The sequence below is a fragment of the Strigops habroptila genome, chromosome 5 (genome assembly GCF_004027225.2).
Source record: "Strigops habroptila isolate Jane chromosome 5, bStrHab1.2.pri, whole genome shotgun sequence".
NCBI classification, from domain to species: domain Eukaryota; kingdom Metazoa; phylum Chordata; class Aves; order Psittaciformes; family Psittacidae; genus Strigops; species Strigops habroptila.
Window position 1 is genome coordinate 43,528,491 of NC_044281.2, and position 27,481 is coordinate 43,555,971.

Here is a 27,481-nt window from a genome sequence, read left to right on the forward strand (position 1 = left end):
TTTCTGTTCGGAAGTTACAGGCATAGGAGATGATGGGGATGTCTGTATCACAGAATTTGAAAATTCCACACACAATGTCTTGCAGTCATCATGAATGATGTGCCTGATGAATTTTTGTTGAGGTTAGGTTAAGTTGTGTGCTGGGTAAATAACCCTAGAATTTTGTTTTTAAAACATGTGTAAACATTTTTTGTTTTCATAAAGCAACTGAAAGTCAGTTTCCTAAACAGATGCTAAAAAATGCAACAGCTCTAGTTTGCCTTTCAACAATACACCTTGCAGTCTGGGAAACTGAAATCCACCTACAGAGGCTTCTTAATTCTTTGTGCAGTAAATGGGGGGAGCTGAGTCCCTGGGAATGGGAACTCCTAAAGCTGAGAGGGTAGTCAGCTAACCCAAACAGTGTTCAGGAGAAGAGTGTGCATTAAATTCTGCTCCACTCCTGACTTAGCATATATTGAGGAATGTGGTGCAGCATTCCAGACGCTAATGCTGCTGAGCCTGCTTGTCAAGCAGGAAGTGATATAACTGCGTTGGGGTGATTTTGTGCCCAAGCTGCTGGTTTGGCGTGGTAGTGTGGCTGTGTTGGTTTTGGCACTATAGCTAGTGTTTACATGGTAGTGGACTTTGAAATTGAGATATATTGCATAGCATGGGGATCTTGTATTTCATTATACAGGGTGGAAGGACTCCTAGAACAAACTCTGTGATTATAGAAGGGCACTACCTCTAACTTGGATTCACATCTCTTGAAACTTTCTCAAAGCTGCATTTCTTTGTCAGTTAATTCACAAAATCCATTTGTTTCCATGGGCTTAATTTTGAAGGAACCACTAGTCCTAAATGCTTTCTTGAATTCATGTTTTGGGTGTTTACAGTAGTAAGTGTCAAAATGTCAGTATTTCGCTTTTTTTAAAAAAGTGTCAGTTTTTGCTTTAAGAATAAACACATTTTGTTGTGTGTTGATCTAGGTTAAATATCGCATGGCTGGTGAAGTTGCTAAAACTATTTGCCACGTTGATGAAAAGGCCATGGATATAGAACATGCAAAGAAGGTGTCACAGCAAGTGAGCAAGGTAAGTGAGTTCTGATTTCTGATTTTTTGGAAGGGTTGTGAACATTAGTGGATCATGAGGTTACTGATGTGAATAAAGTTTTGAGCTCAGGGCACTGAAGAAATGCTTATAGAACAGTTTAGAAGCACAGGAGAGATAGCAGAGAAGCTGATAATGCAAGTATAGATATAATATTAAATGTTTCCATTTGATGTCTTCAAGCATCACTGGTTTGAGACTTTCGCTTTGAAAAAAATCTTTAGACCAGGTAATTTATTCACAAAAGTAAATATTTTTCTAATGATAGAATAATCAATGTGCTGATCTTCCTTTCCAGGTATTATATAAACAGAATTGGGAGGAGAATAAGGACAAGTACCTGCTTCCCCCTGATGCTCCAGAGCTTGTGAATGCAATAAAAAACACAGCAATGTTCAGCAAGGTAAGTAAAAAATATGCCAGGTGTAGGCAGCTGAAATGCAAGAAACATTCCCAGTCAGAGATTAATTCATAATGAGTATTCTGGCATTCTTCTGGTTTGTAGAAACTCTATACTGAAGACTGGGAAGGAGACAAAACATTATTCTATCCATACAATGACAGTCCGGAGCTCAGGAGGGTGGCTCAGGCTCAGAAGACTCTGAGTGATGTATGTATCGAAACCTGGTTGACACTTGGGTCAGTGTTACGGTGTAACTTGGTAGACTTCGTGGAGGACTTGGACTAAATATAAACTTCAAAATGGAACAGAAAACAAAAATGTGTAGGTGTGCACTGATAGTTCTGATAGCAGTGCTGTTTCGATAGAAAAATATGTATTCTATATTAGAGTATAAATCTGAGGCAATTTGGTGCTGGATTATGAACGAATGCAATAATTTATTGAAGATTTTCTGAGGTAATCAGTAAGAAGACTTTGAGTATCTCTCAAAAGTGTGGACGAACTCTCAGGGTTGGCTGTAAGCCCAGTTCACTGTCATGGGTCTACAAATCTGTTTCTCTGATAAGAAAAGTCAGGAATTCATGAGGCTGTGTGATTTGCTGATGCTTGGATACACAGAACTCTTCAACTGAGGATCTCAGGTCTCAAAAGATTTTGCTGAATTTTGCAGATGTTCAGAAGTTCACTAGTCCATGTTTATCAGGAACAACAGAGTAATATACCTGAAAACTTTCCCAGAGAACTAATTATTTTCCACTCTCCCTTCTCAAGAGGCTTCTCAATAGTCTTCCAGAATACACTGATTGAAAGAGCTTGTGCTGCAGTAGCTGTGGACAGAACTGCTTTCATTAATGGTGGTGTTAGCAGAGTTAAGAGTATATGTCCTGATGCTTAGTTACTGTAAATGTTTACTTCTTTCATATTTTCAGATTGTCTACAAAAAAGGGCATGATGAACGAAAATCTAAATATACTCCTCTGCCAGACCCACCTGATGTGGAACAAGCCAAGAAAGTGACAAGGCAGCAGAGTGATGTGAGTAGAATGCAGTGCTCTTCTTTCTTTCTTGCTTTTGGAATTAGAGAGTCAAAAAGATACCTTCAGAAAGGGAAAGCAAAAGAAGAGACCAGAGCTCATGTGTGAAGACCTCTTTGATTTTCAGTGGCAAAAGACAGTTCCTTTCTTCCTCAGGTATCTCATAGAAAATCCTGCCCAGTCTTAGGTGAAAAATGAAACTTTATTCTTGACAGTGAATTTAGTTTTCACAAAATGTTTCTGCTTCTACCATACACACATTACTTCCTAGTCTCCCTCTTTTTTTTTTTTTTTTCTCCTGCTTTACACCGTCTCTGTTTACAGGAGAAAATAGTAAACAACATTAATTTTGCTGTTTTCTTAACTGTAAACAATGACATGTAAATATATATCTAGTTTTGGAGTGATTTACTTGCTTACAGGGAATAACCCCATTTTGCTGAAAATCTGCTTAGGTCAACTGTGCAGAATACATTCTAAATGTTTATTTCACTGTCAAACCTCTGTACACATACATATCCTGAGCATTCTTAAGTCCATGGATACCAATCAGTGGAAATGTCTGGAAACTTAGATAACCAGTTCAGGATTGCACACTGAATTAACAAGTAATATTGAACATTCAGTTCCGTAACTATGTGGCATTCAAGACTATGTGGTGTCCATAACTGCGGGACAAAGACTTGTCAATGAATTTTAGGTATACTTAGAGTAAAACACAGCTGAGGATTACAGGAGGTAAAGTGAAATACAGGAAACTCAAGTTTTGCTGAAGAAGCTAGAGCTAAGTTGCATAATCTTGTAAATAGGATTTTAACTCAGTTCAGAATTCAGCTATTATGAAGAAGTCATGCATGATTTTATTGCTGTATGTCGAAAGTGATTTGCTGTTTAAGATTAAAGAGTTAAAGTATTCACTTATTGTTTCAAAACCACTAAGAAAATATTGTAGTCAACCCATTTGGAAGGTGGAAAAGTTTCATTTAGAGACAATTTCTTTAATCTTATCCTTCCACAGCTTAAAAGCTAAATTGTCAACAAGAAAATTTCTAAACATGTGAAAAGCAAGATCAGTATTGTAATTCTTTGAAATGAATAAAATAGTAAGCTATATAGGTATCTCCAAAACAATAAAATTGTTGAACTTTTAAAGGTTATTTTTGGCATATATGTTCTTTATCAATGTGGTAACAATTCAAAAGGCACTGGAGAAGTATTTTTAATGATAAGCAGCTGTGGCTGAAAATGTATTTGGAACACTGAGTCAAACTAGGAACTGTCTGTTTAAACAGTTGCTGCTTGATTTCCATGTGGTTGAATCTAGTCTAATAGAAATCATATACACTGGGCAATTCATATGTTTAAGAGTTTGCTTACAACAAGTTTCAGCAGCAGTAACAATAAATTCTGGCTTAACCAGTGGGCAATACTGTGTCCCAATGTTATGTGACCAATGAGAAAACAGAACTAAAGGAATATATTAGTGATACCTCATAGAGAGATTTTCATATTAATAACTGTTCTCTAGAAGAGGGGACTTATTTAACCTATTTATCCTTTTTTTGGTCAGGCAGGGTACTAAGAGAAATAACTGAATACTAAAGTGGATAGGCCAGATCATATTTGCAGTGCTTTTGACAATAGCTGATAGAGTGATTATAAGGCAGATATAAAATGCAGCTTTAAAAAGAAGACTTTTAGAAACAAATCTGTCAAGTGAAAATTGAACTGCATCTTAGGCATTCATTTTTTGGTTTTTTTGTTGGTTTGGTTTTTGTTTTGTTTTGGGTTTGTTTTTTTTTTTTTTGTTATAGATTATTTACCACGAGGACTATAAAAACAAGATCAAAGGCAAATGGAGTCAAACTCCATGCTATGATGTTGCAATTGCGAGAATGAACGCAGAAAATCTAAGCATGGTAAGTGAATTCTTCAGAAAATCTTGACGTGAACAGCTTTATCCTCTGTTTATCCTCTGTTAACCTGGAAGGTACTGATTAATTTTGCCTGCTCCATTCGTAGTATTTCTCTTTTTCTAAGTAAGTGGCTTCATGGATGTCTGATTTATAATGTAAGTGCTTTGTTATCTACTCATCTCTGTTCCTAACAGAGAAAATACCAAGAAGACTTTGAAAACATGAAAGACCAAATCTACTTTATGCAGACTGAAACTCCAGAATATGAAGCTAATAAGCGAGTTTCAAATAATGTCAGTAAGGTATGTCATGTGTTTAGCTTGAGGGTGGTGCTGAAGTCAGGCCAGTTTGTGCTGAAACTGTTTTGTCAAGTGTCGAAAGTATTTTCTTATATGCAAAAGAGGTATTCTTGTGTGTTTCCCCCAGGAAGCTCCTAGCCATGCTTGTGGTCTTCCACAGTAGTACCCATGAAATAGAATTTTCTTTCAGTGAAGTAGAATTTGCTTCGTTGTTTGTTCTGATGATGTTATGTGCCTAATTTTAATTGGAACAGATCCATACTGTTAACCAAGACCAACTTAAGCTAGCTGAATTTAGCTCAGTATTTTCGTATTTATTCGTCCTTGCTCAATGCATCTCAGTGACATTGTGCTTTATTCAAAGTACAAAATTCGATTTCTGTGTTTTCTGCAATAGCATATGCATCAGCAAAGACAATCTTATGTAATTACTTGTAAAAATATGACTATTCTGAGATGTCAGCTGATATTTGAAAAATTGCAATGTTTGGAGAGGGGCTTAGATGTGGGGACATCTACTGAATAGCTTTCACTTATGTTGTGACCCTGTCTCCCATCTCATCATCCATGCACTCCTGTGATCTGAGTGCCTTTCATGGTCCTTTGCCATCATGAATCATATGTTAAAAACCAGGGGAAATTTTCCTGAAAACTTCAACATGATGCAGGTTTGTGAGCATTTGGCTTTTATTACTGATTTTTAAAACCTCACTGTTTTTATGTTTTTAAAGATAAAATACAGAGCAGACTATGAAAAGAACAAAGCTATTGCAGATTATAACGTGCTTCCTGCTACAGAGAACCCATTGCTGAGGCAATTAAAAGCTGCAGGAAATGTGCTGAGTGATGTAAGTATTATCAAAGTACAGCTGGATGATTTTCACTCATGTACAGTAACTCATCATTTCTTCACAAGGCTTGTCCTTTGGATCTGTTAGTATGTTTAGTTTTATAGACCAGTATTTGTCGTGAAATACCACCCACAAGAACGGTATAGGTAAGGAGTCATTTCTCCACAGCAGAATAGAACAATAGCTGTAGCATGTTTTGAGGATAGCTAATTATTGTATAGTTCACTTAGATCTCTATGAAAAATGAATCACTAAATGACAGCTCTTCTCTTACTGTTTTAAGGAACTTCAACTGATGCCAATAATGATAAAATATGTGGTACTTATACATAATATTGTATTCTGGTTACTCACTGTAATAGGTTTCTCTATTTGTCTCTTCTTGCTGTTTTTATCCATATGGAAGTAGATTGCATATTTCTCAGTGTCAGAAGTTCAAAACCCCTTAGTCAGACCTTTCTGTCTCCTATTACAAACCTGACAGTAACCAAAAAAAGTTTTTTTGAAAATCATTGGGAAAAAGTGCCATCCGTTTTTTAGTTTTCTGGGAAAGCTTTTCTTTGCAATCATTTCACTGTTTTACTCTTGTCATTTTTAATGTATTGTGAGTGAGTTGTAGTGAAATATACTACATTATCTGACATTGTTTTCTTTTGCAGAAATTATACAAAGAAGCCTATGAACAATCAAAAGGAACCAGCATTAATTACTGTGACACACCAAAGTTCCAGACTGATAGTGCTCTGAAGAATTTTAGTGATGTAAGTATTTGATTTATGTTATGTTATTCAGTACTGACACACTTGATTACTTTTGTTTATCAACTTGTGGCTATTTTTCCAGGTAAAATACAAAGATGCATATCAAAAGAATATTTTAGGACACTATTTGGGCAGCTTTGAGGACCCACATCATATACACTGCATGAAAGTTGAAGCTATGAAGAGCGATGTAAGTGTGGCTGTAATTCGGTTTTCACCATCATGTTGTCATGTCAGAGAAAGCTCAGTTGTGGCTTCTTACTGAATGTTGATTTTATTCCTAGAAAAATTACAAAGCAGAATATGAAGAGGAAAAGACAAGATGCTACTTCCCTCAGACCATAACTCAGGAGTATGAAGCAATTAAGAAGTTAGAGCAGTGTAAAGATGTAAGTATGGGACAGTAATGGTTATCAAATAGCCAACTACATGAAGAATATCTGTGCCTCACGCATGTAGAAATTTACAGAGTGATTCCTCTTGACTCTGGTGATTTGGAATTTAGTCTTATTAGCATATATGGCTTGTAAAAGCCATGTTCAGATGTATTTTAGAGCCTTTTCTGACATCTAGTGATCAAGACAGATACAGCATAATCTTTTTTTTTAACAAGTAAAACCATAAAATTGGAGTGGTACCAAAATGAATAATGAACTTCAAGCATTTATCTGCTTAAGTCAATGTATTTTTCCATTAATACATTAAAGGTACTTTGGTTCTTTATTAATACGAATTTTATTTACTTTGTCAATACTTGGAAAATACTTTAAAAATATATTTGTGTATAATATACTAAAATGAATAGACTATAATGTTTATGATGTATTATCATGTATGCCATACATTATAATTTTTATATACCTATTAAAATATTTTACATTAATACTTTAAAAATACTTTAAAAAATTATTTGCTCTCTGATTATGTTAAAAAGTAACATGAGAACCATTGTGCAGGACAGTGCTTGTCTGCACACATGCCATAACTGTTAACTATCCTAAGTAATGCAACATTGCTATGTCTTATAAGATAGTTTTGCTTATTTGTATTTTCCACAAATATATTTGTTATCTTCCTTCAGCACACCTACAAAAAGCATCCCGATCAAACCAAGTTTACTCAAGTGACTGACTCTCCAGTACAGAAGCAAGCAGAGATCAATAGCAAGCAGCTAAGTGATGTAAGTAAGCTTAGGAAATATGTTGCTGCACTCTGATATTATCGGTTTCTGCACTCTTGACTACCTTTACTTTTTCATCCAGTTTTAAGAGAACTCCTGAAATGAATGTGTAAGTAAATGTGTACGCGTATACACACACACACAAGCACAGAAATATTTGTGTGTATTCACAGTTCTGTTCCAGTGGAAGATCACCTGGAAATCAGATTTATTTTTTTTTTTAGTTTTTCAGTTGGCTCTTCATGTCAATTTTTAATGTGTATGTTTGTAATTTTGTTTATGTCCATCATTCTTAATGTAGTCGCACTAGTTAAGTCAATGAGGTTTATACCACTCGCTTGGCAAGGACTAGGATTTCATCTATCTTTGTGAGTGAGGTAACATGAGATCATAGAATCATAGAATAGTTCTTTAAGCTGTGTCACTCAGCGCTACTAAGCATTTACAGTCTCTAAATATTGTGTTGCTAAATTTCCTTCATTATTTTTCTTTGCAGATAATATATAAATCCAAAGGTGAAGAAATTATTCACAAGTACCACCTCCCTCCAGATGTGCCCCAGTTTATACAGGCTAAAGTTAATGCCTACAATATTAGTGATGTGAGTATATTTTGAACCTAGAGTTCTTAATTCAACTTACAATATGAAGTTTCTGTTAGCGAGTAACTGTTTATTAAAAATTCACCTTTTCTTCTAGAACTATTACAAAACAGGATTGGAAGAATTAAAATCAAAGGGATATGATCTAAAAAGTGATGCTATTCCTATCCAAGCTGCCAAGGCTGCTAGGCAGGCTGTCAGCGATGTAAGTACATCCTTCCTGAAGGAACCGTTTAACTCAAAAGAGTTTATACTTAAACAATGTTTGCAATTCTGTTTATTAAGGACATATAGGAGAACTTCTTTATTGCTTTTTTGGAGCATGTTATGGGATGTATTTAACACAGTTATATTTTTATTGGGTTTCATTGTTTTGGTAACATATTTGTATAATTACATTTAGAAAAGGCTTTTACATTATTTAATTCTTGTGAATAAATAGGCTATCTTGCACTCCAGTATGGTTAAGGCAGATCATGAAGAGCAGGTCAGTAGTGACAGCTCCATGAGCAATGGACCCCTGAATTCTCCCCGTCATGAATTATAGGCCTAATCATAAATTAGGTGGAAGACTCTAGGACATCACTGGCTTTTTGGTAGATTTTTGGGGATGGTCTTGCAGAGGTCCCTTAGTGTTTTAGACTCTCTCTCTCTTATAATCAGTACAAGTGAGACAACGCTACTTTGAAAGCTAACTTACTGATTTGTGTAGCACTGAATTGTGAAGAGATACATGTCTGGATTTATTGACATGTATGGTATACTTTTTGTAGAAAACAAAGGGTAGCTTTTGCTTTTAATTTACTTATTGCTAAGTTACTATACTTGGATCATATTTTCCTTGTTCTGTTATATTCTAACAGGTTAACTATAAAAAAGCCTATGAACTTGCCAAGGGTAAACTTGTTGGCTTCAGGAGCATCCAAGATGATCCCAAACTCGTTCATTCTATGAAGGTAGCCAAGATGCAGTCTGAGCGAGAGTACAAGAAGGATTATGAGAAGACAAAAACTAAGTACAACATTCCACTGGATATGGTCAATGTTGTCGGTGCCAAGAAGGCTCAAGAGATTGCCAGCAACTCTAATTACAAGAACCTCCTCCACCACTATACGTACTTACCAGATGCAATGAATGTGGAGCTTACCAAGAATATGATGGAGATTCAGAGTGATGTAAGTAAAACCTCATGAGAACAGAATATTTTTGAGATGCCTCAAGCAAAAACTGTGAAGACTCAGGAGAGGTCCTTGAATTGTTTTTAATACTTTCTAACTTTTAAAACATTGTTTTCACTCCTTTATTAGAATGTATACAAAGCTGATTATAATAACTGGATGAAAGGCATTGGTTGGGTCCCCATTGGCTCACGAGAAGTAGAAAAAGCTAAAAAAGCTGGAGATGCCTTGAATGAAAAGAAATACCGCCAGCATCCAGACACCATTAAATTTACAAGTGTGGTGGACTCTCCAGTAATGGTCCAAGCCAAACAGAATTCAGTTCAACTCAATGATGTAAGTAGAGAAAGAAATGGGTATTGTAGTAAAGATATTGTAAAGATGTACCTACTGAAAAGTTGAGAATTGTCTGTCAAATTTTTTAAAGTACTATTATCCTGAAAGTGTTTCCCTATGTTGTCATTGGTTTGTGCTCTGATTTTGCCTGAGTATAAGGCCTGTATATCTCTCTGTATAGGTCTGGAAATCTCTCTGGAAATCATGTGGCTCTTTAAGTTCACATGAGCTGATTCTGCCCATTTATGTTTTAAGTACATTTGAAATATATTTTATTTAAGAAATGTGAAATTTCCAGGTTGTTTATTCATGTTTTACCACCTGCAATAATAAATTAACCGCAGAATGTTTGACAAATCATAGTATGTCAATCACTATAACGAGGAAGCTTTGTTTATGTTACTCTTTATTATCCCATTCTTTCAGAAATGCGGCTTTATGTCCATTAAAGGGCTTAATTTTACTGAGCAAAGACTGCACAAAGCTTTTAGGGTGCATTCCTTATATCAGTAAGATTAACAATTCTGTTTGGAAGTGCAGCCTCAATCTTTATGAAATAGGTGGCAATGTACATTTATTTGCAAAATCAAACATAAACCCTCAGTTAATTTAGAGTAACCTATACAAGGAAAGAAGGATTTATTTCTGTATCGTATATTTTACAGAAACTATATAGGTCTTCTGGAGAGGAAGTTAAACATAAATATACTCTGACTCCGGATGTCCCACAGTTTATCCAAGCTAGATACAATGCAGCTAATGTCAGTGATGTAAGTGACTTCTTTACAATATTTTTTACACATTGTTAATGAATTTTTGAGTAATATGTTAGAGATTGCAGGTTCCTTTCACTGATATGCAGTTCTATATAATCAGCATGTATCAGGATAATTTTTCATTCTTCGTGTTATTTAGATTTCCAACCAGATATCATTTAATCATGTAATCATTTAATTAATTTAATTAATAGATAAATCTGTTCTTATAAATGAAGACTGATGGTTGTATATGATCCCCACTGCACCTGCTTCTAAAGAATTGCCTGAAGTAGCTTAGGAGTAGCTTTGACTTGCATATAGGTCATGTGATTACTCAGTTCTCTGGAATAATATGGATTTTCTTTTTTAGGCTTATTATAAACAAGGCTACCATGATCTAATAGCTAAAGGGAACAAGGTGTCTCTTGATGCTATTTCCCTTACTCTAGCCAAGGCTTCGAGAAACATTGCTAGTGATGTAAGTATCAGCTCCAGGTGTGCTTTTCTTAGACATTTAGTAGAATGTTGTCCCTTACAGGCTGTATGGTAGACCTCATGTATTGCACAAGTCTCACTAGAGCCAGCATTATGAGAAAGAGATTCTTAGTCTTTCCCAAAGGCTTAGATTGCACAGAACTTATTTTATGCTCATCTTGTTTGCTTTAAGTAGGCAAATGCTATTGCACTGTGTTTCTTAACCCACTTGGCACAGGAGAAATGATATCAGTAGTTCTTGCAATCATTCTGTGACAAATTTCCAGAAACACACTACACACTACATTGGCACCTATTTGCAGACCACAAGACAACATGTGTTCAGAGTGCTTTTGGTTATACAGTGGAATATGGATTATACATGAATTAGAGAGCCATGTAGTACAAATTGTGTAAGGTGGAATATGTACTGGTGGTTTTGTGTAACTAGAGGAAGCTCTCCAGTCATATTCCATTTGTTTGCTATTGCTTTCAAATGACTGAGAAGGATTGCCTCAATTATTCTGATATTTTTCATACACCTTTCTGCACAGGAATGCTTAGGAAATGTTTTCCCTTACTTAAAAGAAAAGCTAATACTGAAAAACCTTATTGTAGTGCACATAACCTGTAGCATATAGGCTTAGATGGTGCAGCAAGAAAAGCTCATCTAAGTACAGTCACTGGGTGTGCAGGTTAGGAGAGTTTATCTTTCTGAGCTGCTTGCAGCTTCTTTTTCCAATGACACTTGTGAGAGCTTTTCTTTTCTTTTGCATTAGTGTGGACATAAGTAGCCATACCATTCTCTTTCCTCTGTTTCTAGTATAAATATAAAGAAGCATATGAGAAGGCTAAAGGAAAACAGGTTGGTTTCAGAAGCCTGCAAGATGATCCTAAGCTTGTCCACTACATGAATGTAGCAAAGATTCAGTCTGAGCGCGAGTACAAGAAAAACTATGAGAAGACCAAGACTAACTATCATGCAACTCCTGACATGTACAGTATCCAGGCAGCTAAACAGTCTCAGGATGTAGCTTCTAATGCTCATTACAAAAAACTGATACATCACTACACTTATCTGCCAGATGCCATGGATGTTGAGCTTGCAAAGAACATGATGCAAATTCAGAGTGATGTAAGTATTTCAATGATAGCAATTTCATGGATGTTTTCCTGCATACTGTGAAGATAAAGTATGAGTTTATATTCCATTAAAATTGCCATTACTGTATCTGAATGGTCTGTTTTTCTTATGTCTTGGAGAAGATGGAAATTTTATCAGCTGGTGGCATTTAGAAATACCAAATTGCAGGTGAGTTCTTATCAACAGGATTTTGATGTTGGCATATCAGTGGAGAGCTGACTTCTGGAATGCTGAATTCAAATTAACTTCTTTTTTTTCCCCCACATTTCCTCAGAAAACTTTATTTTGCAGCTAACATAATTTTGTTTTATTCCTTAAGACTTCTTTTAAGTTGTCTTGCTTTTTCATTACAGGAGATAGGATAGTATAGTGGGAGTGTTGTTAACCATTTAGGATGAAGGAGTGGACAAAATGAAGCTATTGATATTGTTAGAAATACATTCTGGAGATCTCTAGTACAGGAGATATCTCCTAGGAGCTTCTTGGTCCTTCTTGCAGATATGAAGTTTCAAATGGTTGACTGGGCATACATGGTTGCACTCTGCACCTCCTTGTATACTGCAGAATTTGAGTCTGTGTGGATCCCTGTGGAGGAGCACTCATTTTAGAGTTAGAACATGGAAGGGTGTTAAAAAAAGAGTGTACACAATATCCTTGCATTCAGACTGTGCATTAACTTTGTCTGAATGTTTATATGGGATAACCTTCTGCGTATTTTGTAGCCATGATAAATTTTTCACTTGCAGTCTGTGAACTCTGCATATTTTACTGTAGGAGGAACCATGAGAAAAATCTCAAAAATTGAACCTCTGTGGAACCTCTGTATAAGGCCAAGTCTCATAGAGTCTGCTGAAACACAGAACAAATTAAACAGTCACCATATGGTAGTTTAGAAGCTATTAAGAATTGAAGGTTGGTGAAATTTTTCACATAGGTAAAAGAAAAGGATGGTTAGTAAATACTGGATTCATGAATCATGAATCAAAAATACAATCGTTTTCTTCCTTATAAAATTAGAGAAGCCTAAAAAGTGTCTACCGTTCCCTTCAAGAATTTATAAATATTTCCTGCTCATGTAGAATATGCTAGCTGGACTATATGAATATTGCTTTAAACAGAATTATTACAGTTCTGTGGGAAAATATTGGTCCGTGTTGGCTTTTTCTCCTTCAGAATGCATACAAACAAGAGTATAACAGCTGGTTCAAGGGCATTGGATGGAGTCCTCTTGGTTCTCTGGATGTTGAAAAAGCTAAAAAAGCTGGGGAGGCGTTAAATGAAAAGAAATACCGTCAGCACCCAGACACCATCAAATTTACAAGTATACCAGATTCAATGCCAATGGTTTTAGCTCAGCACAACACCAAGCAACTGAGTGATGTAAGGAATTTTTCATTATTAATGCAATGTAGTGATTTTAATTTTTACCATATTTATGATTTTTGTGTTACTGTTTGACATTCCATCCAAAAAAGAAGTTACATTTTTAAAACTGTAAAAATAGTAAAATTGCCGTTTGTTGGTAAGAATTAAACATTGTTGCATTGTCTCTATTTGTTAACACTAATCTTACCCACTTTCCAGAAGTATTTGTTTATTTTTCCTTGCAGGTAACATATAAACAAGAGGGTGAAAAACTAAAACACAAATATACCCTGGATCCTGATGTTCCTCAGTTTATTCAAGCCAGGGTCAATGCCTACAATTTGAGTGATGTAAGCATATAACCAATAGTCTGGTCAATAATATATTGATTTGTAATTTACTTAATAGAAGAAATAACTTTGTGCTATGATATTGAATATAGATAGGCACATGCTCTGAATTCAGCTAAATTTTTACTTCTAGAAGACAATGACTTTTGTACTTGTAAAGCAAATTTTTAAACTGTCTGAGCATTCATGAACATAAACACATTTCAATGCTGTATTGCCAAAATGCTTGGATAGACTAAATGAGAAAATTACTCAGATTCCTGTAGGTTTGGAGACTTATGTCATCTACTTTTGTATGAAATGCACCACAGAGGCAAGCAGTACAACTTGTCCGTATGTTGCTTCCTCCTGCTGGGCTTTCAAGGGAAATTAACTCATCCAGTGGCAAGATAATAATGCCTTTTTCTGCTGTTCAGCTACTAATTTGCCTCCTTTTCATCACTTCCATCCATCCAACACCACAAGGATCTCCACTAGTAGTAATAAATTTATTCCCTTCATGATATTAAGTGTTTTGGCGGCATTATCAGGCCCCCAGGAACTAAGTAAAATCTCCTTTATTAGCCTTGAAATACTAATAGTCTGTCCAGATGCTAACTGGTAACAAAAAACCAGACAGACTGCTTTCTTCAGTTGGTTAAGATCACGAGGCCTAATTTTGAAGTTAACAGGAAAAAATTTCTGAATGTTCAGTCAAATGAGAAAGGGGTTTGCTTAAGCAAGGGCAAAAATGCCTTGCGATAGAGTTGTTCTGCATAAAAGTAGCAAAAAACGCTTACAGAGTTAGCGATTTGTCTACATGTGTTAAACTGATTGTTTTGAAAGACTCTCCTATCTTTGTAGTCAATTTATTTATGAGAATATAGGTGTAGTTTCTGTACAGGTCAACATTTTTCCTTGCAATTGCACAGACTAAACTGAGTATTTTGATTCCCATAACTATAATAAAAATATGGTCTTAAACAACTGTGTTAAAATTGTTACTTGTACCTTTGCAAACTCATACCTTTTTCCCTATAAGGCTAACTACAAAGCAGACTGGAAAAAGACCATAGCCAAAGGATATGATCTGAAACCAGATGCCATTCCTATCATTGCCGCTAAGGCTTCACGGAATATTGCAAGTGATGTGAGTATAATTTACATGAAGTGGAATACATACATCTACTGTGTTCTAGCTTTCAGTAACATAGTGTGCTACAGAGTGTATGCTATATATTTATACTGGTATAGAGACAGTTAACCCTGAGAATTGGAAGTCTTACGATACTTTAAAATAAGAAATAAATTCAGATGTTTACATGAACGTCTGAAAAAACCTGTTGCTTTGGAAATGCATCATAATGTGTGTGAGTGCTGGTGAGCTGGGGCTAGCTGGTTTATGTGCTTCATGTATTCTCCAGCTTATTTGTAAGTTCTTTTGTTATAATTTACCTGTGCTGTATTCTTAATTGCTGGATAGCTGTACTTCTACTTGACTGGCATTCATGAGTGGTACAGAAATGTGGCTGTGTTCAGGCAGCTACATTAATTGGCAATAGTAGAACTTGGTGTGCTGTCCGACACAAGCTATGAAAGGGGATTTGGAACACAGAAATAAATTCACTAACTTTAGGAAATGGCTAAACCAACTTCCATTGTCCACTTAAAAATTGCCTCCCTCCAATAGCTGAATATTGGGGTATCTAATTGTCTGATAGTCTTGGGCTTTTCAATAATATATTATTGTGCTAGGCTTTTAATGAAAAGCTGAATATTCCTGGGCGTTAGAAGTCTATGGCAGTAAAATATAATGTGGCAGAGGCAATGGTGAGGGAGGGCATGTAACTGCGTATCTAGGTTTAGATGTATACCAGCAGTCAAAACAAGCAGAGAAATCTAGCAATCCTGTTCTACTTTTTGCCCTAAAAATGTGTATTAAGAATGAATGGCAGTTGTTAAAATACTGAGTGTCACAGTGTTAAAATTATTAAAAGTGTGTTTTGTCTTTCCAAAGTGGGTAAAGGCTTTCTTTTCTTTTGTCTCTAGTACAAGTACAAGGAATCATATGAGAAAGGTAAAGGCAAACAGGTTGGATACCGTAGCCTGCAGGATGATCCTAAACTTGTTCATTACATGAATGTGGCCAAAATGCAATCAGATCGTGAATACAAGAAGGATTATGAAGTCACCAAGACCAAATATCATACTCCTTTGGATATGTTCAGCGTGACGGCTGCCAAGAAAGCCCAGGAAGTGATTACGAATACTGGCTATAAACAGCCAATTCACAATTATACACTCTTACCTGATTCTGTGAATCTGGAGCTATCAAGAAATGTGATGCAGCTTCAGAGTGATGTATGTAATGATTAATCATCTCATTTTTTTCCTTCTCATCATAATGACTGTGTTATACCATTAACGTTTTAAGGATAAAAAATTAACTATATTGGATTAACAGTAGATTGAGATATAAATATCTGGTCTGGAACCCTGTATTTTCCAAAAATTATCAGAATTATGTGTAGCTGATAAGTTCTAGGGACTTAGCTAGCAAGTAACAACTTCCCTTTATATCTCTACATATTTGGCTAATTCTCAGCAAATGAACACATTTTTCTAATTCATGTTTTTTTGTAGTTAGATTTGAATTTGTTGTTACTGTGATTATTATTTGTATTGTCAGATTGTTAGACTGTTATAACCAGTCTAAATTCTGACTATATTTTATTCAAGTTTACAAAAAATATACATTATGTACATTTGTATTATATCTAGGGATTTGAGATTATTTTATTTTGTTCTTTTTCCTTCCTGCCTTTATCCTCCCAGAGATGCATATGCCATTCATGATAAGGACTCCTAAAAAATCTTTGTAGTTTCCGTTAAGTTTTGTGACTTGTTTTCCTTTTTTGTTTCTTTATTTTCTTTTTCTTCCAGTAGTGTAACTTCAGGCTCTGCTTGTTTATCCAGAAATATTTAGTTTAATCTGCTTTATTTAACAGTCCTCTGTCAAATTTGAAGTTCCCCAAAATGTTAATAATCTGATTGAAAGTGTTCTTCAAATTATAAGTATTGTTTGGAGAGGATCATGTGCATGTTCCCATTGGCCAACAGAGAGAGGATTTGACCTTTAGACACTGTTCTTTCAAATACAGAAATTTGCATCTCAAGTTTTTTGCTTCCCCATTGTATTTTTACCTGACCTTACTGCGTTGGCTGAGCTTGCTTGGCTGTCTCAGACGTTTGCAAGGGGAGAAGTGTGACACTTGAGGACAAATTTTGCTCTGTATACACATGCTGTGAAAGTATGTAGTTTTCCTCTCAAACCCTGATATTCTCCTTGTTAATCCTAACTCTGCAGTTCAGGAACAGGTTTTATTGTTGCAGTATTTTTGTACTTTTACCTGTTCTGAAGTACGATTAGGTAGGAATGGTATCTAGTCAAGATTGTGCAGAACAAGGCCATTAAGAGAAGTTGTTGGAACAATTTCTCTAAATTAATTCTACTGCAAACTGAGTCACCAACAAAAACAAGTGTGTCAGTTAAGAAAAATATTATATTTTGACAGAATTTTATATTTAGCACTCAAAATTTGTTTTAAGGTCTGTGCATTTGGTTTGTAGTAAGAGTTCTACACATTGGTTTCGTGAAAAGAATTTCTTTATCCCTAACACATTCATAGCTGTTAATGTTATGCTAAGAATATGGAAAACAGTAGCAGTTATAACAGGCTTGTCTAAATTTTCCTTAAAAAATGAATAACCAGGAGAAGTTTTAAGGCCTTACCCGTTTTTATTTATATAGGCATTCTGATTTTCCTATTCACAGTCTCACTGTGATCTTCCTTGTCTATTTTTTAAAAGAATGTGTACAAAGCAGACTTTAATAACTGGTTGAGAGGAGTTGGCTGGGTACCAATTCAGTCACTGGATGTAGAAAAGGCCAGAAAAGCTACAGAGATTCTCAGTGAGAAGAAGTACCGCCAGCACCCAGATAAGCTGAAGTACTCCATTACAATGGATGCAATGGAGCAAGTGCTAGCTAAGCAAAATGCCAAGACCATGAATAAGGTGAGAATTTGTGCAGGTGATTGTGAGTCAGAGGTCGGGTTGTTGTCCTGCAAAATTGTGGAGCAGGTGCATTCCCATAGAAGTCACTAGAATTCAACAAGTACAATGATTTGCTTCGTTAAGATTGAACACTAAGAGATGTGCTCTGGAAGCCTCAGACTATTCATAATTAAGGGGTTTCATTTTCTGTTTAAAAAGATTAAAGATTTCTCTTTTGTGTATGTGAGTAAAAATGTCTTCTCCAGATTTATAGTGCTTTGGTAACCTTCACTCTTTTTCTGTAGGAAGTAGTAATCCTAATCAGCGAGCTGAAAAACCCACGAAATTCTGTTAGTTATGTACAGGTTGCCTTGAAAAGTGGAGTTCTTTAAATTTGCCCCTTGTTGTCTGGGACACCACTGATCCCACATTCCATGTTTGCCATGGAAAGATGGTGTGTGGAAAAAAAAATATTTATGCTTTGCATTGAAGCAGGGGAAAATGCAGACTGAAATATTCCATTTAAGTATTTACTAGTTATCAAAACATACTTTGCAAATTTCTCAAATAGAGTACTAATGGAAGAGGAGAAATATAATATTGCCACTCAACAGTTGTATTTGTGAAGATTATTTATAGTGCTTATGACACTTTACTCTAAAATGTTATTTATTGCAAATAAGCAAAACTAAAGCAAGCTCTTATTTAATGAGTGCAATGTTTTTTCAGTGCTAAAAATTACTTTTTGATTGCAGAGGCTCTACACTGATAAATGGAACAAAGAGAAGACCAGCATTCATGTTATGCCAGATACTCCAGAAATTCTGCAGTCTAGGGTGAATCAGATCACAATGAGTAATGTGAGTTACCATGCTCACGTGGGGCATTCAGTGTCTGTTGCAAAAATTTGTGTCATTTTTATGTCTTTTTTAAGTTAAGATGGAGGGTGCTTCAGCAGTTCTGCCTTCATAATAGAGAACATGTTCTCTTTTACATTTTAAATTAGAAACTTTACAAAGCTGGATGGGAGGAAGACAAGAAGAAAGGTTATGACTTGCAGCCGGACGCCATTCCAATAAAAGCAGCCAAAGCCTCCAGAGACATTGCAAGTGATGTAAGTTTGATTGCGTGATAGTACTCAGAGTAGCTACAAAGACAGTGAGAGTGTTTTCAAGGTGTTCTGTTATGCACAAATAAGTTTTTTCAAGCATCTTAAGTTATTTATGTTTCAGTTGTATACTCAGTGGTATAAGCCTTTGCAGTATTTGCTCTTCAGTGGAAAAATATTGAATTGTGCTTTTTTGCTCTTTGTTCAGCAAGCTGCTGAGCTTCATGTGCCTGTACCATGGGCTGTATTGTAAGACTATGTTTAAATGACTAACTCTGAGATCTCTTGATGAAAACCCCCCAGATACTTTCTGTTTTCAGGGATATGATGGAGCTTAATAGCACATTTTTTTAAATCTAATTGTTTGCTGTTCTTTCTCTTTCCTGCTGTCAGTATAACTACAAACTAGCCTATGAAAAAGCGAAAGGAAAGCACATTGGATTCCGCAGCCTTGAAGATGACCCCAAGTTGGTGCACTTCATGCAGGTGGCTAAGATGCAATCTGATCGTGAATACAAAAAAGACTATGAGAAAGCAAAGACTAATTTCCATACTCCAGTTGACATGTTCAGTGTTGTGGCAGCCAAAAAAGCACAGGAAGTGGCTACAAATGTAAACTACAAAAACTTGATTCATACCTACAGTGTTCTGCCTGATGCTATGAGTCTTGAATTGGCCAAAACCATGATGCAGATACAAAGTGATGTAAGTGAGAGATTCTTCACCCTTCGCATTGTGAATACAATGATGCATGGTTTATGAAAGCGTATTGTAAGATAAATAGTACTATTTTCCTAGTGAAATTAGTTCAGTTATATACTAAAATGTAGCAAATGTAACAAGACCTTCAGCAGTGATAGCCATTGTATTTTTCTAAGACTGAAATATTAAATTACGCCTATTGCTAAAGAATTGGGGCGCAGAAATAAATAATTTTATGTATAAAGTGAAGTGGATATTTACTGCTTACATGTCCCATTGGATCTCCAGGAGCAATATTTGTGTGCAGGCCAAGACAGGAAAAGCTTCACTCTTCATTAACAGTTTTATATTGTACTTCCAAAAAGATGTCTTTTCAGAAGAAGGGGAAACCAGCTAAATAGCCATATTCTCAGAGTTTCTGGGATTTTTAACCTCTAGAGAGGAGGGCCTTTATTTCTTAGTAGAGTGGTTCAAGATGATCTCCTTCAAGACGGCTTGAGTATGTAATCTCATGCAAGCAATCTGTATACATCATAAGGAGGATCTGCACATTGTATAAAAGACAGAGTAGTAAAATACAGACATCACTAACAAAATGTGTTTCTAAATAAACCTTGAATGCATCTTGATACTGTGCTTCTTTTTAGAATAAGTGCATTCAAAATCTAACATTCATTAAACACAGGAATAAGTGTCACGATTTATGAACTTTTTCCTAAATCTGATTGTTTTCTTTTCTTTCTGCCTTCAGAATCAATACAGAGCAGAATATGATGAAAGTATGAAGGGTGTTGGATGGATACCACTGGGCTCCTTGGAAGCCGAAAAGAATAAGAAGGCAATGGAAATTGTTAGTGAAAAGAAGTATCGCCAGCATCCAGACAAGCTGAAGTATTCTGTTCCTATGGATTCCATGAACATGGTCTTAGCTTTAAATAATGCTAAAATCATGGATGAGGTAAGAAAGTGTTAATCAAAATTCATTTAAGTTTGCAGAAGTAAGAAACAAACTATACTTGATGTAATAGTCAATCTTACTATGTGCATAGCTTTGGAAATTGTCAGTTTTGGCAGCTAATGAATATGCTTGACTGTAATTGTATTTCATCTTAATAGACCTTTGATATACCTGAAGGCAAAGCATGACCCTAATATTTCTAGGAAATATATATGAAGACAGAGCAGGGGAGGGTGTGTGTTGCATTTTATTAATGAAGTTTACTCAACTGATTTTAACCTTTTAGCAGTTTAAATCTAGGGGCTTAAAATACTGGAGCGATCCCTTTCAGAAACAGGATTTAAACTTTTAAATTTATAGTCCATTTCATCTGATGCCTGTTACATTAATATGAAATTACTCATGATATGAATGCTGTTATAATGAGATATTTATTTTCTAGTTCTCCTGCTGAACTGATGTAATCTGCTGGTGTTCCTTAGACATATCTAGTCTTCACGTGCATTGTAGTTACAGAGACCATCAGAATCTTACTTGTACTTTCCTTAGCTCTGTTTCCTCTAAGAAAAGCTTTATTGCCTCTCTCAACTAATACTTACTTTCCAGGAGATAAACTAATAATCTTCCACATATAACTTTTTTTTTTTTTCTTATGCCTTCTTGCTTGGCTTTTAGCTGTGGGTTGACCCTGGTAGGCAGCTAAGCACCACACAGCCACTTGCTCACTTCCTCCCCTACAGTGAGATGGGGAAGAGGAAAGGCAGAGTAAAAGCAAGAAAACCTTGTGGATCAAGATAATAAATGTTTAATAAGCAAAGGAGAAGTGGAAGAACAGAGAAAACAAAACAAGTGATGCAAAAGCAGTCGCTTGTCACCTCCCATGGGAAGGCTAATGTCCAGCCAGTTCTCAAGCAAAGTCCTCTCTGCCCCCTTTTTATTTGCTGAGCATGACATTATGTGGCATGGCATACCTCTTCGGTTAGCTGGATTCGTCTACCTGGTTATGTCCCTTCCCAACCTCTTGCACATCCCCAGTGTATTCACTCTGGGGGCACAGAGGAACACTGAAGGCCTTGATACTGCACGCACGCTGTTCAGCAACAGCTGAAACTGTGGTGTGTTACCAGCATTATTTTAGTCACAAATCTAAAACAAAGCATGGTTAGAGCTGCTGTGAAGACAATTAACTCCATCCCAGCCAGACCCAGTATGTTTTGAAATCTATTTTTTTTTGCTGTTCAGTGTGCTTGAATACACTGCTGAACAAAAGAGAAGCAATAAAATAGCAAAATTGGTATATCTTTTATTTCAACCTCACACAATGAACTTCATAAGAGCTGTTCCTGATACACACTGCTTTTAAGTGCTAAAATAAAAAGACAAATGCTCCTACCATGTTAGTAGTTACGTCATTGTAAAGAAAGTTTGTATTTCAAATAGGAAATATTCTTTTAAACTGTTTCATGTGATTTTTTTGCTATGTTGATTTTTTATTTTTTTTTAAATCCTTCCAGCACAAGTACAAACAAGCATGGGAAGAAGACAAAAAGAAAGTTCACATCACACCAGATATTCCACAGATTGCTTTGGCAAAAGTTAATGCATTTAATCTAAGTGATGTGAGTACTGTTCTTTATTTTTTTTATTATTTTTTTAATTAGGAATAAGTGAGAAGATAGCATGGGAAAGTATCCCTCATTCTCGCTTTGCTAACCTGTAGTAATTTCACAAAAAGCTATTAATTTTCCTTTTCCCGCTTGCTTTCCCCAAAATTAAATACTGACATTTAAACCATAATATTTACAGTTAGATCATGAAGTGTTTAGGTAGGTCATTAAAATGTAATAGTTACTGACAAAATAGTAATAGTAAAGTTTGAGTACTGTCCATGTTTGTTACTGTATTTATTATATTATTTCCCTATGCCCAGTGTTCTGTACAGGATTCAAAATTCTTGCAAATTGAACCTATTCTTCCAGTGATAGATGATATTAGAGAGTTTTTCAGTAGCCAGTTGTTAAGTCTGTGTATGCTAAATAAAGTATTGTTTGTAATTGTGCACATCTTCAGAGTGCATAGAAATAGACATATTTATCTTGGTTTTTTAAAAGTGGCATCCTTATAGGTGGAACTTTTCACCAATATCTGCACATGTGGAAAATGAATGCAATTGCTTGCTCTTTTATTATAGGGTATTGTTACTGATTATAGTGCAGCCCAGCTGCATTGATGTATGAATAATAGGACTGGAGTTAATTTTGAATAGGTATTCATGTGTCTGTGTCCCTTGAGTGCCTTAAAGAACTGTTCAAGGAGTGTTAAATATAGGAATAGTCTGTGTTTCACGTTATCGTATGAAATTAATAGAGTTTTGTTGAAGTGATTGTGGTGTGTTTTGCCATTTTAAAGGATGTTTCTTTCTTTTCACAGAAAATGTACAGACTTTCATTTGAAGAATCTAGGAAGAAAGGGTATGACCTCAGAGCTGATGCTATCCCTATAAAAGCTGCCAAAGCTTCTAGGGATATTGCTAGTGATGTAAGTTCTTGAAAGAAAACATGATCCATTTCAGATGTTGTAAAGCATTCATTTCTTGGCACAATTCAATTTTGTATGCCAGATATATGAAATCTCTTTATTCTCTTGCTTGTAAATAATTCTGAAATATACAATATATATTCTAATACATTTTCTAGAAGGGTTAAGGAACAATTTCTTCATTAGAAAGGTAAGGAGATATATGAGTGACTTTGAGGAAAAAAAAATAGGGCAGTTTATTCCTCAGTGTGATGGTTCTTGGATAGTTGATAAATGTATGTCTTGTATTTGTAGTTTAGACAGAATGATCAAAGATTGTTCTTAGAAATATTAGAAAAGAACAGATACAGACTAAAATTATTTTTACTGCTGTGGTACAGTTATCTTTTTTCCTTTGGTGAAAGTCTCATTGCTTTTCTTGGTGCTGAGAATAGAAGTTTCTGGAATCAGGACCATTCTGAATTCCGTTGTGTACCAGTGATGAGGGACTTGCTGTGGCAGGGACAAATCCAGCCTGAGAGGAGCGTGAAGACATTTTATTTAGCCCACCATTTTTATTTTTTTTTTTTTTTTTAATGCAACAAAGCCACCACCTCTATCTGCTTTGTGATGTTTTCTTAATAATGTAAAAATTAATCTAAGTTTCAGGGATTTTTCCTTACACAGTGGATATTGTGTATTAAATGAAGTAGAATTAAAGTCTCTGTCTCTGTTCTCTTTACAGTACAAATACAAACTAGGTTATGAACAAGACAAGGGAAAACTTGTAGGCTTCCGCAGTCTTCAGGATGATCCCAAACTTGTCCATTATATGCAAGTGGCTAAGATGCAGTCTGATCGTGAGTACAAGAAAGGTTACGAGGCGAGCAAGACACATTACCATACGCCTTCTGATACGCTCAGCATTGTAGCAGCTAAGGAGGCACAAGATCGCATAACCAATACTAAATACAAACGACTGATTCACCAATATATGCTACTACCAGATGCAATGAGCTTAGAACTGTACAGAAACATGAACCAGATACAAAGCGCCGTAAGTTTCTCTTGTCTTTCTGTCATTCACAGCTGTGACCTTTTTTTCCTGCTTTTTCATTATGGCTGTGTTTTGGAAACAATAGATTATTTTATATGAGCCATTTGTATATTGTAAACTTTCCTTTTGTATTCTGTTTGGCAGAATGAGTACAAGCAGGAATATAATGAGTGTTTCAAGGGTATTGGTTGGAGTCCTGCTGGCTCTCTGGATGTGGAGAAATCTAAGAAAGCCACGGAAATTGCAAGTGATCAGAAATACCGCCAGCATCCCAGCATGTTCCGCTTTACAAAACAGAACGATTCCATGGACATGGTCCTTGCAAAGCAGAATGCAAATATAATGAACAAAGTGAGTGTTTCAGGGGAAAATTAGGCAGACATTCACATCTAATCCATTTCAAGAAACAGTTGTCTCCGTCACCGCCTTTGTGTAGGTAGCAGTGTTTCCCTGGGAAAAACAACTGTCACAGGTTCCCCCTTTTCCCCCCCTCCCCCTCTTAATGGAATACTCAGTTACTGATAGATAACATTGGTTAAATAAATCTTTCCTCATTTTTCTCATTGCTAGCTCTCCAACCTCTATTCTTCTCATTCTGGTATAGACATTACTGGCCCTGAAAATCTTGATAGTTGGACTTAATTAGAAGGAAGGCTGGATCCTAATTCAGCTGATCCTAGATTGGGTCATTATATAGTAAGATAAATCTAAGTCAGCACCGTCATCTTTTTACCCATCCATATGCACAGATGGAAAGGTGAAAACCCCAAAAGAGCCATGCTTTGTCATTTATATTAACATATCTGATATTACTTTTTTCAATAGCATGCTTATACTCAATCTTGGGAGAAGGATAAAATTCAGGTTCATGTAATGCCAGATACACCAGATATTCTACAGGCAAAACAGAACAAGGCGAACTACAGTCAGGTAGAGTTTTTTAATACTTCCTATTACATTTTAAATTAATATCTACTTTATTCAAATTTAAAGGTGCCTCCCATTTCAAAATTAGTAATTAATTTTTGTAAGTTAGCAAAAATGGAATGGGTGATTCAGAACAGAGGCAAGAATTTTTACATAAGTAATGTTTTCAGAGTAGCAATAATACCATTTTCAGGCTAGCAAAGTAGCAGCCTAAATTACATTTTAGTGTATGGAAAATATAAGTCCTAATTTTGAAATCTGGATGTGAATGATCCATACTCTATGCTTGCCATAGAAATCAAATATGTTAAAAATTTCTTACTAAAAAATTACAATTTTGTTGTGTATATGTTTAACATGTGGGAAAAGAAGTACATCAGTGATTCTAACTTTTCTGTCAGCTTTTAAATATAAAAAAGTGACAATTGTGCTGGTATAGAATACTTAGGTTTTGCTTTGAGGGATTGCCTGGAGGCAAAATTTTGACTTGCAAGTGCTGATACTTAAAAACAACCATTTGACTATTAAATGCCTACATTACAGCCTTATTAATTACAATTTTGTTAAGCCAACTTAAAAGTTTTCAGTTATCCCAGATGTATATATTTCGAATTCCCCACATATGTTTCAAATCTTCAGGATAAGCCATAGTAGGAAGCTGCAGTAAAGAAAAAACGTTTAGTCACTATCGTAAGACTTAGAAGACCTGCATTCCTTGCTTATTCTCAGTTTCTGTTCTGCAGCCTGAGAGGTGATCAGAATTTGGTATTATGGCTCATTGGCAGATCTAAATAGAAGGTGACGTACGTATTACTAAGACTTTTAAATTAATACTGGTTTAAATTTTAGAAACTGTACAAGCTTGGCTGGGAGGAGATGATAAAGAAAGGCTATGACCTGACACCTGAAGCCATTTCGGTGAAAACTGCCAAAGCTTCAAGGGACATTGCAAGTGATGTAAGCAGTATTTCTAATTTAATATGACAGATACTTTATCTAGTTTCTATAACCTACAGAGTCGCACTAGACTGAGATACACCTTTTTGCTAAGGTGTGGCCTAGAGTAAAAAGCAAAATTGCTGGCAAAACTCTTTCCTGATCTGTTCTTGTCAGTGAAGAAAATTTAAGAATGGTTGCTCTGGCATCTTGGCAGTTCCAAAGATTGTGGTCCACCCATGGAGTGGCTAGTCATACAAAGTTGGTAGTTGTCTGCTCTTCTGGGTGTCGCATTTTGAGAGCAGCAGCAAATTTAGTCCAGTTAGCTGATCTTAGTGCCTATCCTGAAAAATCCCTTTAAAACTCTGAAATAGATGTGGTGACACACATATTGCTGTTACCATAACTTTGTATGAATAAAACTCCTGGATTTATGGAAGAGATTTTGTTAATCATTAGGAAGTATTTCCAGTGCTTAAGCATCTGCAATTTTCATTGCTGATTATTGTATTCATCAAAATATTTCAGCGTGTCAGCCTTTGGAAGTTCTAAACAGTATGACTGTATGAATTGGATGGCACAGGAGACCATTCTTGCAGTCATGCACTCTTCCCCTCCAGGGACTGTCTTCCTTCCCAGGGACAGGGTTCGCTGACACCAAATGATGCACATTAAACAAGGGGCTACTAAAAATTTACATGAGAAGCCATAACAAGTTGCTCATTTCATTGTTAATGAGAAACATTGAACTGAGAGAATATATTCATGTTTTGCTCATATATTTTACCATTGTTTCTTAAATTAATTTCAATAATGCAATCTTTATCATTTTAGTACAAGTACAAAGAAGGTTACCGCAAGCAGCAGGGACATCACATTGGATTTCGCAGCTTACAGGATGATCCTAAGATGCTGTGGTCTATGCAAGTTGCTAAGATGCAGAGTGAGAGGGAGTACAAGAAAGATTTTGAAAAGTGGAAGACAAAGTTTAATATGCCTGTGGATATGTTGGGCTTCCTTCTGGCTAAGAAATGCCAGGAATTGGTTAGTGATGTAGACTACAAACGAATGCTGCACCGCTGGACTTGTCTGCCAGACCAGATTGATGTAGAAGAGGCAAAGAGGGTCTACGAACTGCAGAGTGATGTAAGCTTCCTCTGAATTGAATTAATTTATTTTTTTAAGAAGATACATACTGCTTATTGAAAAATATCTTTAATAACTATTTTGTGATGCCTACATAGATCAGATTGAAGTTAAAATGCCGGTTTCACCACTTTGCACAGTTTCCACAGTGCCAATGACACTGCCACAGGGACCCCTACCACTAGACCAGGTTGCTCAAAGGCCCATCCAACCTGGCCTGGAACACTGTCAGGCGCAGGGCATCCGCAGGTTCTCCTGTCAACCTGTGCCAGTGCCTCACCACCCTCACAGGGAAGAATTGCATCGTAATATCTAATCTAAACCTCTCCTCTGTCAGTTTAAAGCCGTTCC

The 27,481-nt window shown here is 35.9% G+C and overlaps 1 protein-coding gene across 1 annotated transcript in view; it reads left to right on the top strand.

The window, feature by feature from the left end:
- The window catches only part of NEB (nebulin), a 128,701-nt gene that overhangs the window by 7,942 nt on the left and 93,278 nt on the right, over positions 1 to 27,481 (top strand). The window contains exons 6-39 of the mRNA XM_030488081.1: positions 972 to 1,076; positions 1,393 to 1,497; positions 1,600 to 1,704; positions 2,427 to 2,531; positions 4,346 to 4,450; positions 4,642 to 4,749; positions 5,478 to 5,594; positions 6,257 to 6,358; positions 6,441 to 6,548; positions 6,643 to 6,747; positions 7,440 to 7,538; positions 8,035 to 8,139; positions 8,237 to 8,344; positions 9,003 to 9,314; positions 9,447 to 9,653; positions 10,319 to 10,423; positions 10,782 to 10,889; positions 11,709 to 12,020; positions 13,203 to 13,409; positions 13,640 to 13,744; positions 14,766 to 14,873; positions 15,773 to 16,084; positions 17,594 to 17,800; positions 18,535 to 18,639; positions 18,786 to 18,893; positions 19,281 to 19,592; positions 20,341 to 20,547; positions 22,062 to 22,166; positions 22,978 to 23,085; positions 23,810 to 24,121; positions 24,266 to 24,472; positions 24,947 to 25,051; positions 25,898 to 26,005; positions 26,819 to 27,130. Coding sequence (XP_030343941.1) covers positions 972 to 1,076; positions 1,393 to 1,497; positions 1,600 to 1,704; positions 2,427 to 2,531; positions 4,346 to 4,450; positions 4,642 to 4,749; positions 5,478 to 5,594; positions 6,257 to 6,358; positions 6,441 to 6,548; positions 6,643 to 6,747; positions 7,440 to 7,538; positions 8,035 to 8,139; positions 8,237 to 8,344; positions 9,003 to 9,314; positions 9,447 to 9,653; positions 10,319 to 10,423; positions 10,782 to 10,889; positions 11,709 to 12,020; positions 13,203 to 13,409; positions 13,640 to 13,744; positions 14,766 to 14,873; positions 15,773 to 16,084; positions 17,594 to 17,800; positions 18,535 to 18,639; positions 18,786 to 18,893; positions 19,281 to 19,592; positions 20,341 to 20,547; positions 22,062 to 22,166; positions 22,978 to 23,085; positions 23,810 to 24,121; positions 24,266 to 24,472; positions 24,947 to 25,051; positions 25,898 to 26,005; positions 26,819 to 27,130 — 5,349 coding nt within the window. The remainder of the gene's footprint in view (positions 1 to 971; positions 1,077 to 1,392; positions 1,498 to 1,599; positions 1,705 to 2,426; positions 2,532 to 4,345; positions 4,451 to 4,641; positions 4,750 to 5,477; positions 5,595 to 6,256; positions 6,359 to 6,440; positions 6,549 to 6,642; positions 6,748 to 7,439; positions 7,539 to 8,034; positions 8,140 to 8,236; positions 8,345 to 9,002; positions 9,315 to 9,446; positions 9,654 to 10,318; positions 10,424 to 10,781; positions 10,890 to 11,708; positions 12,021 to 13,202; positions 13,410 to 13,639; positions 13,745 to 14,765; positions 14,874 to 15,772; positions 16,085 to 17,593; positions 17,801 to 18,534; positions 18,640 to 18,785; positions 18,894 to 19,280; positions 19,593 to 20,340; positions 20,548 to 22,061; positions 22,167 to 22,977; positions 23,086 to 23,809; positions 24,122 to 24,265; positions 24,473 to 24,946; positions 25,052 to 25,897; positions 26,006 to 26,818; positions 27,131 to 27,481) is intronic.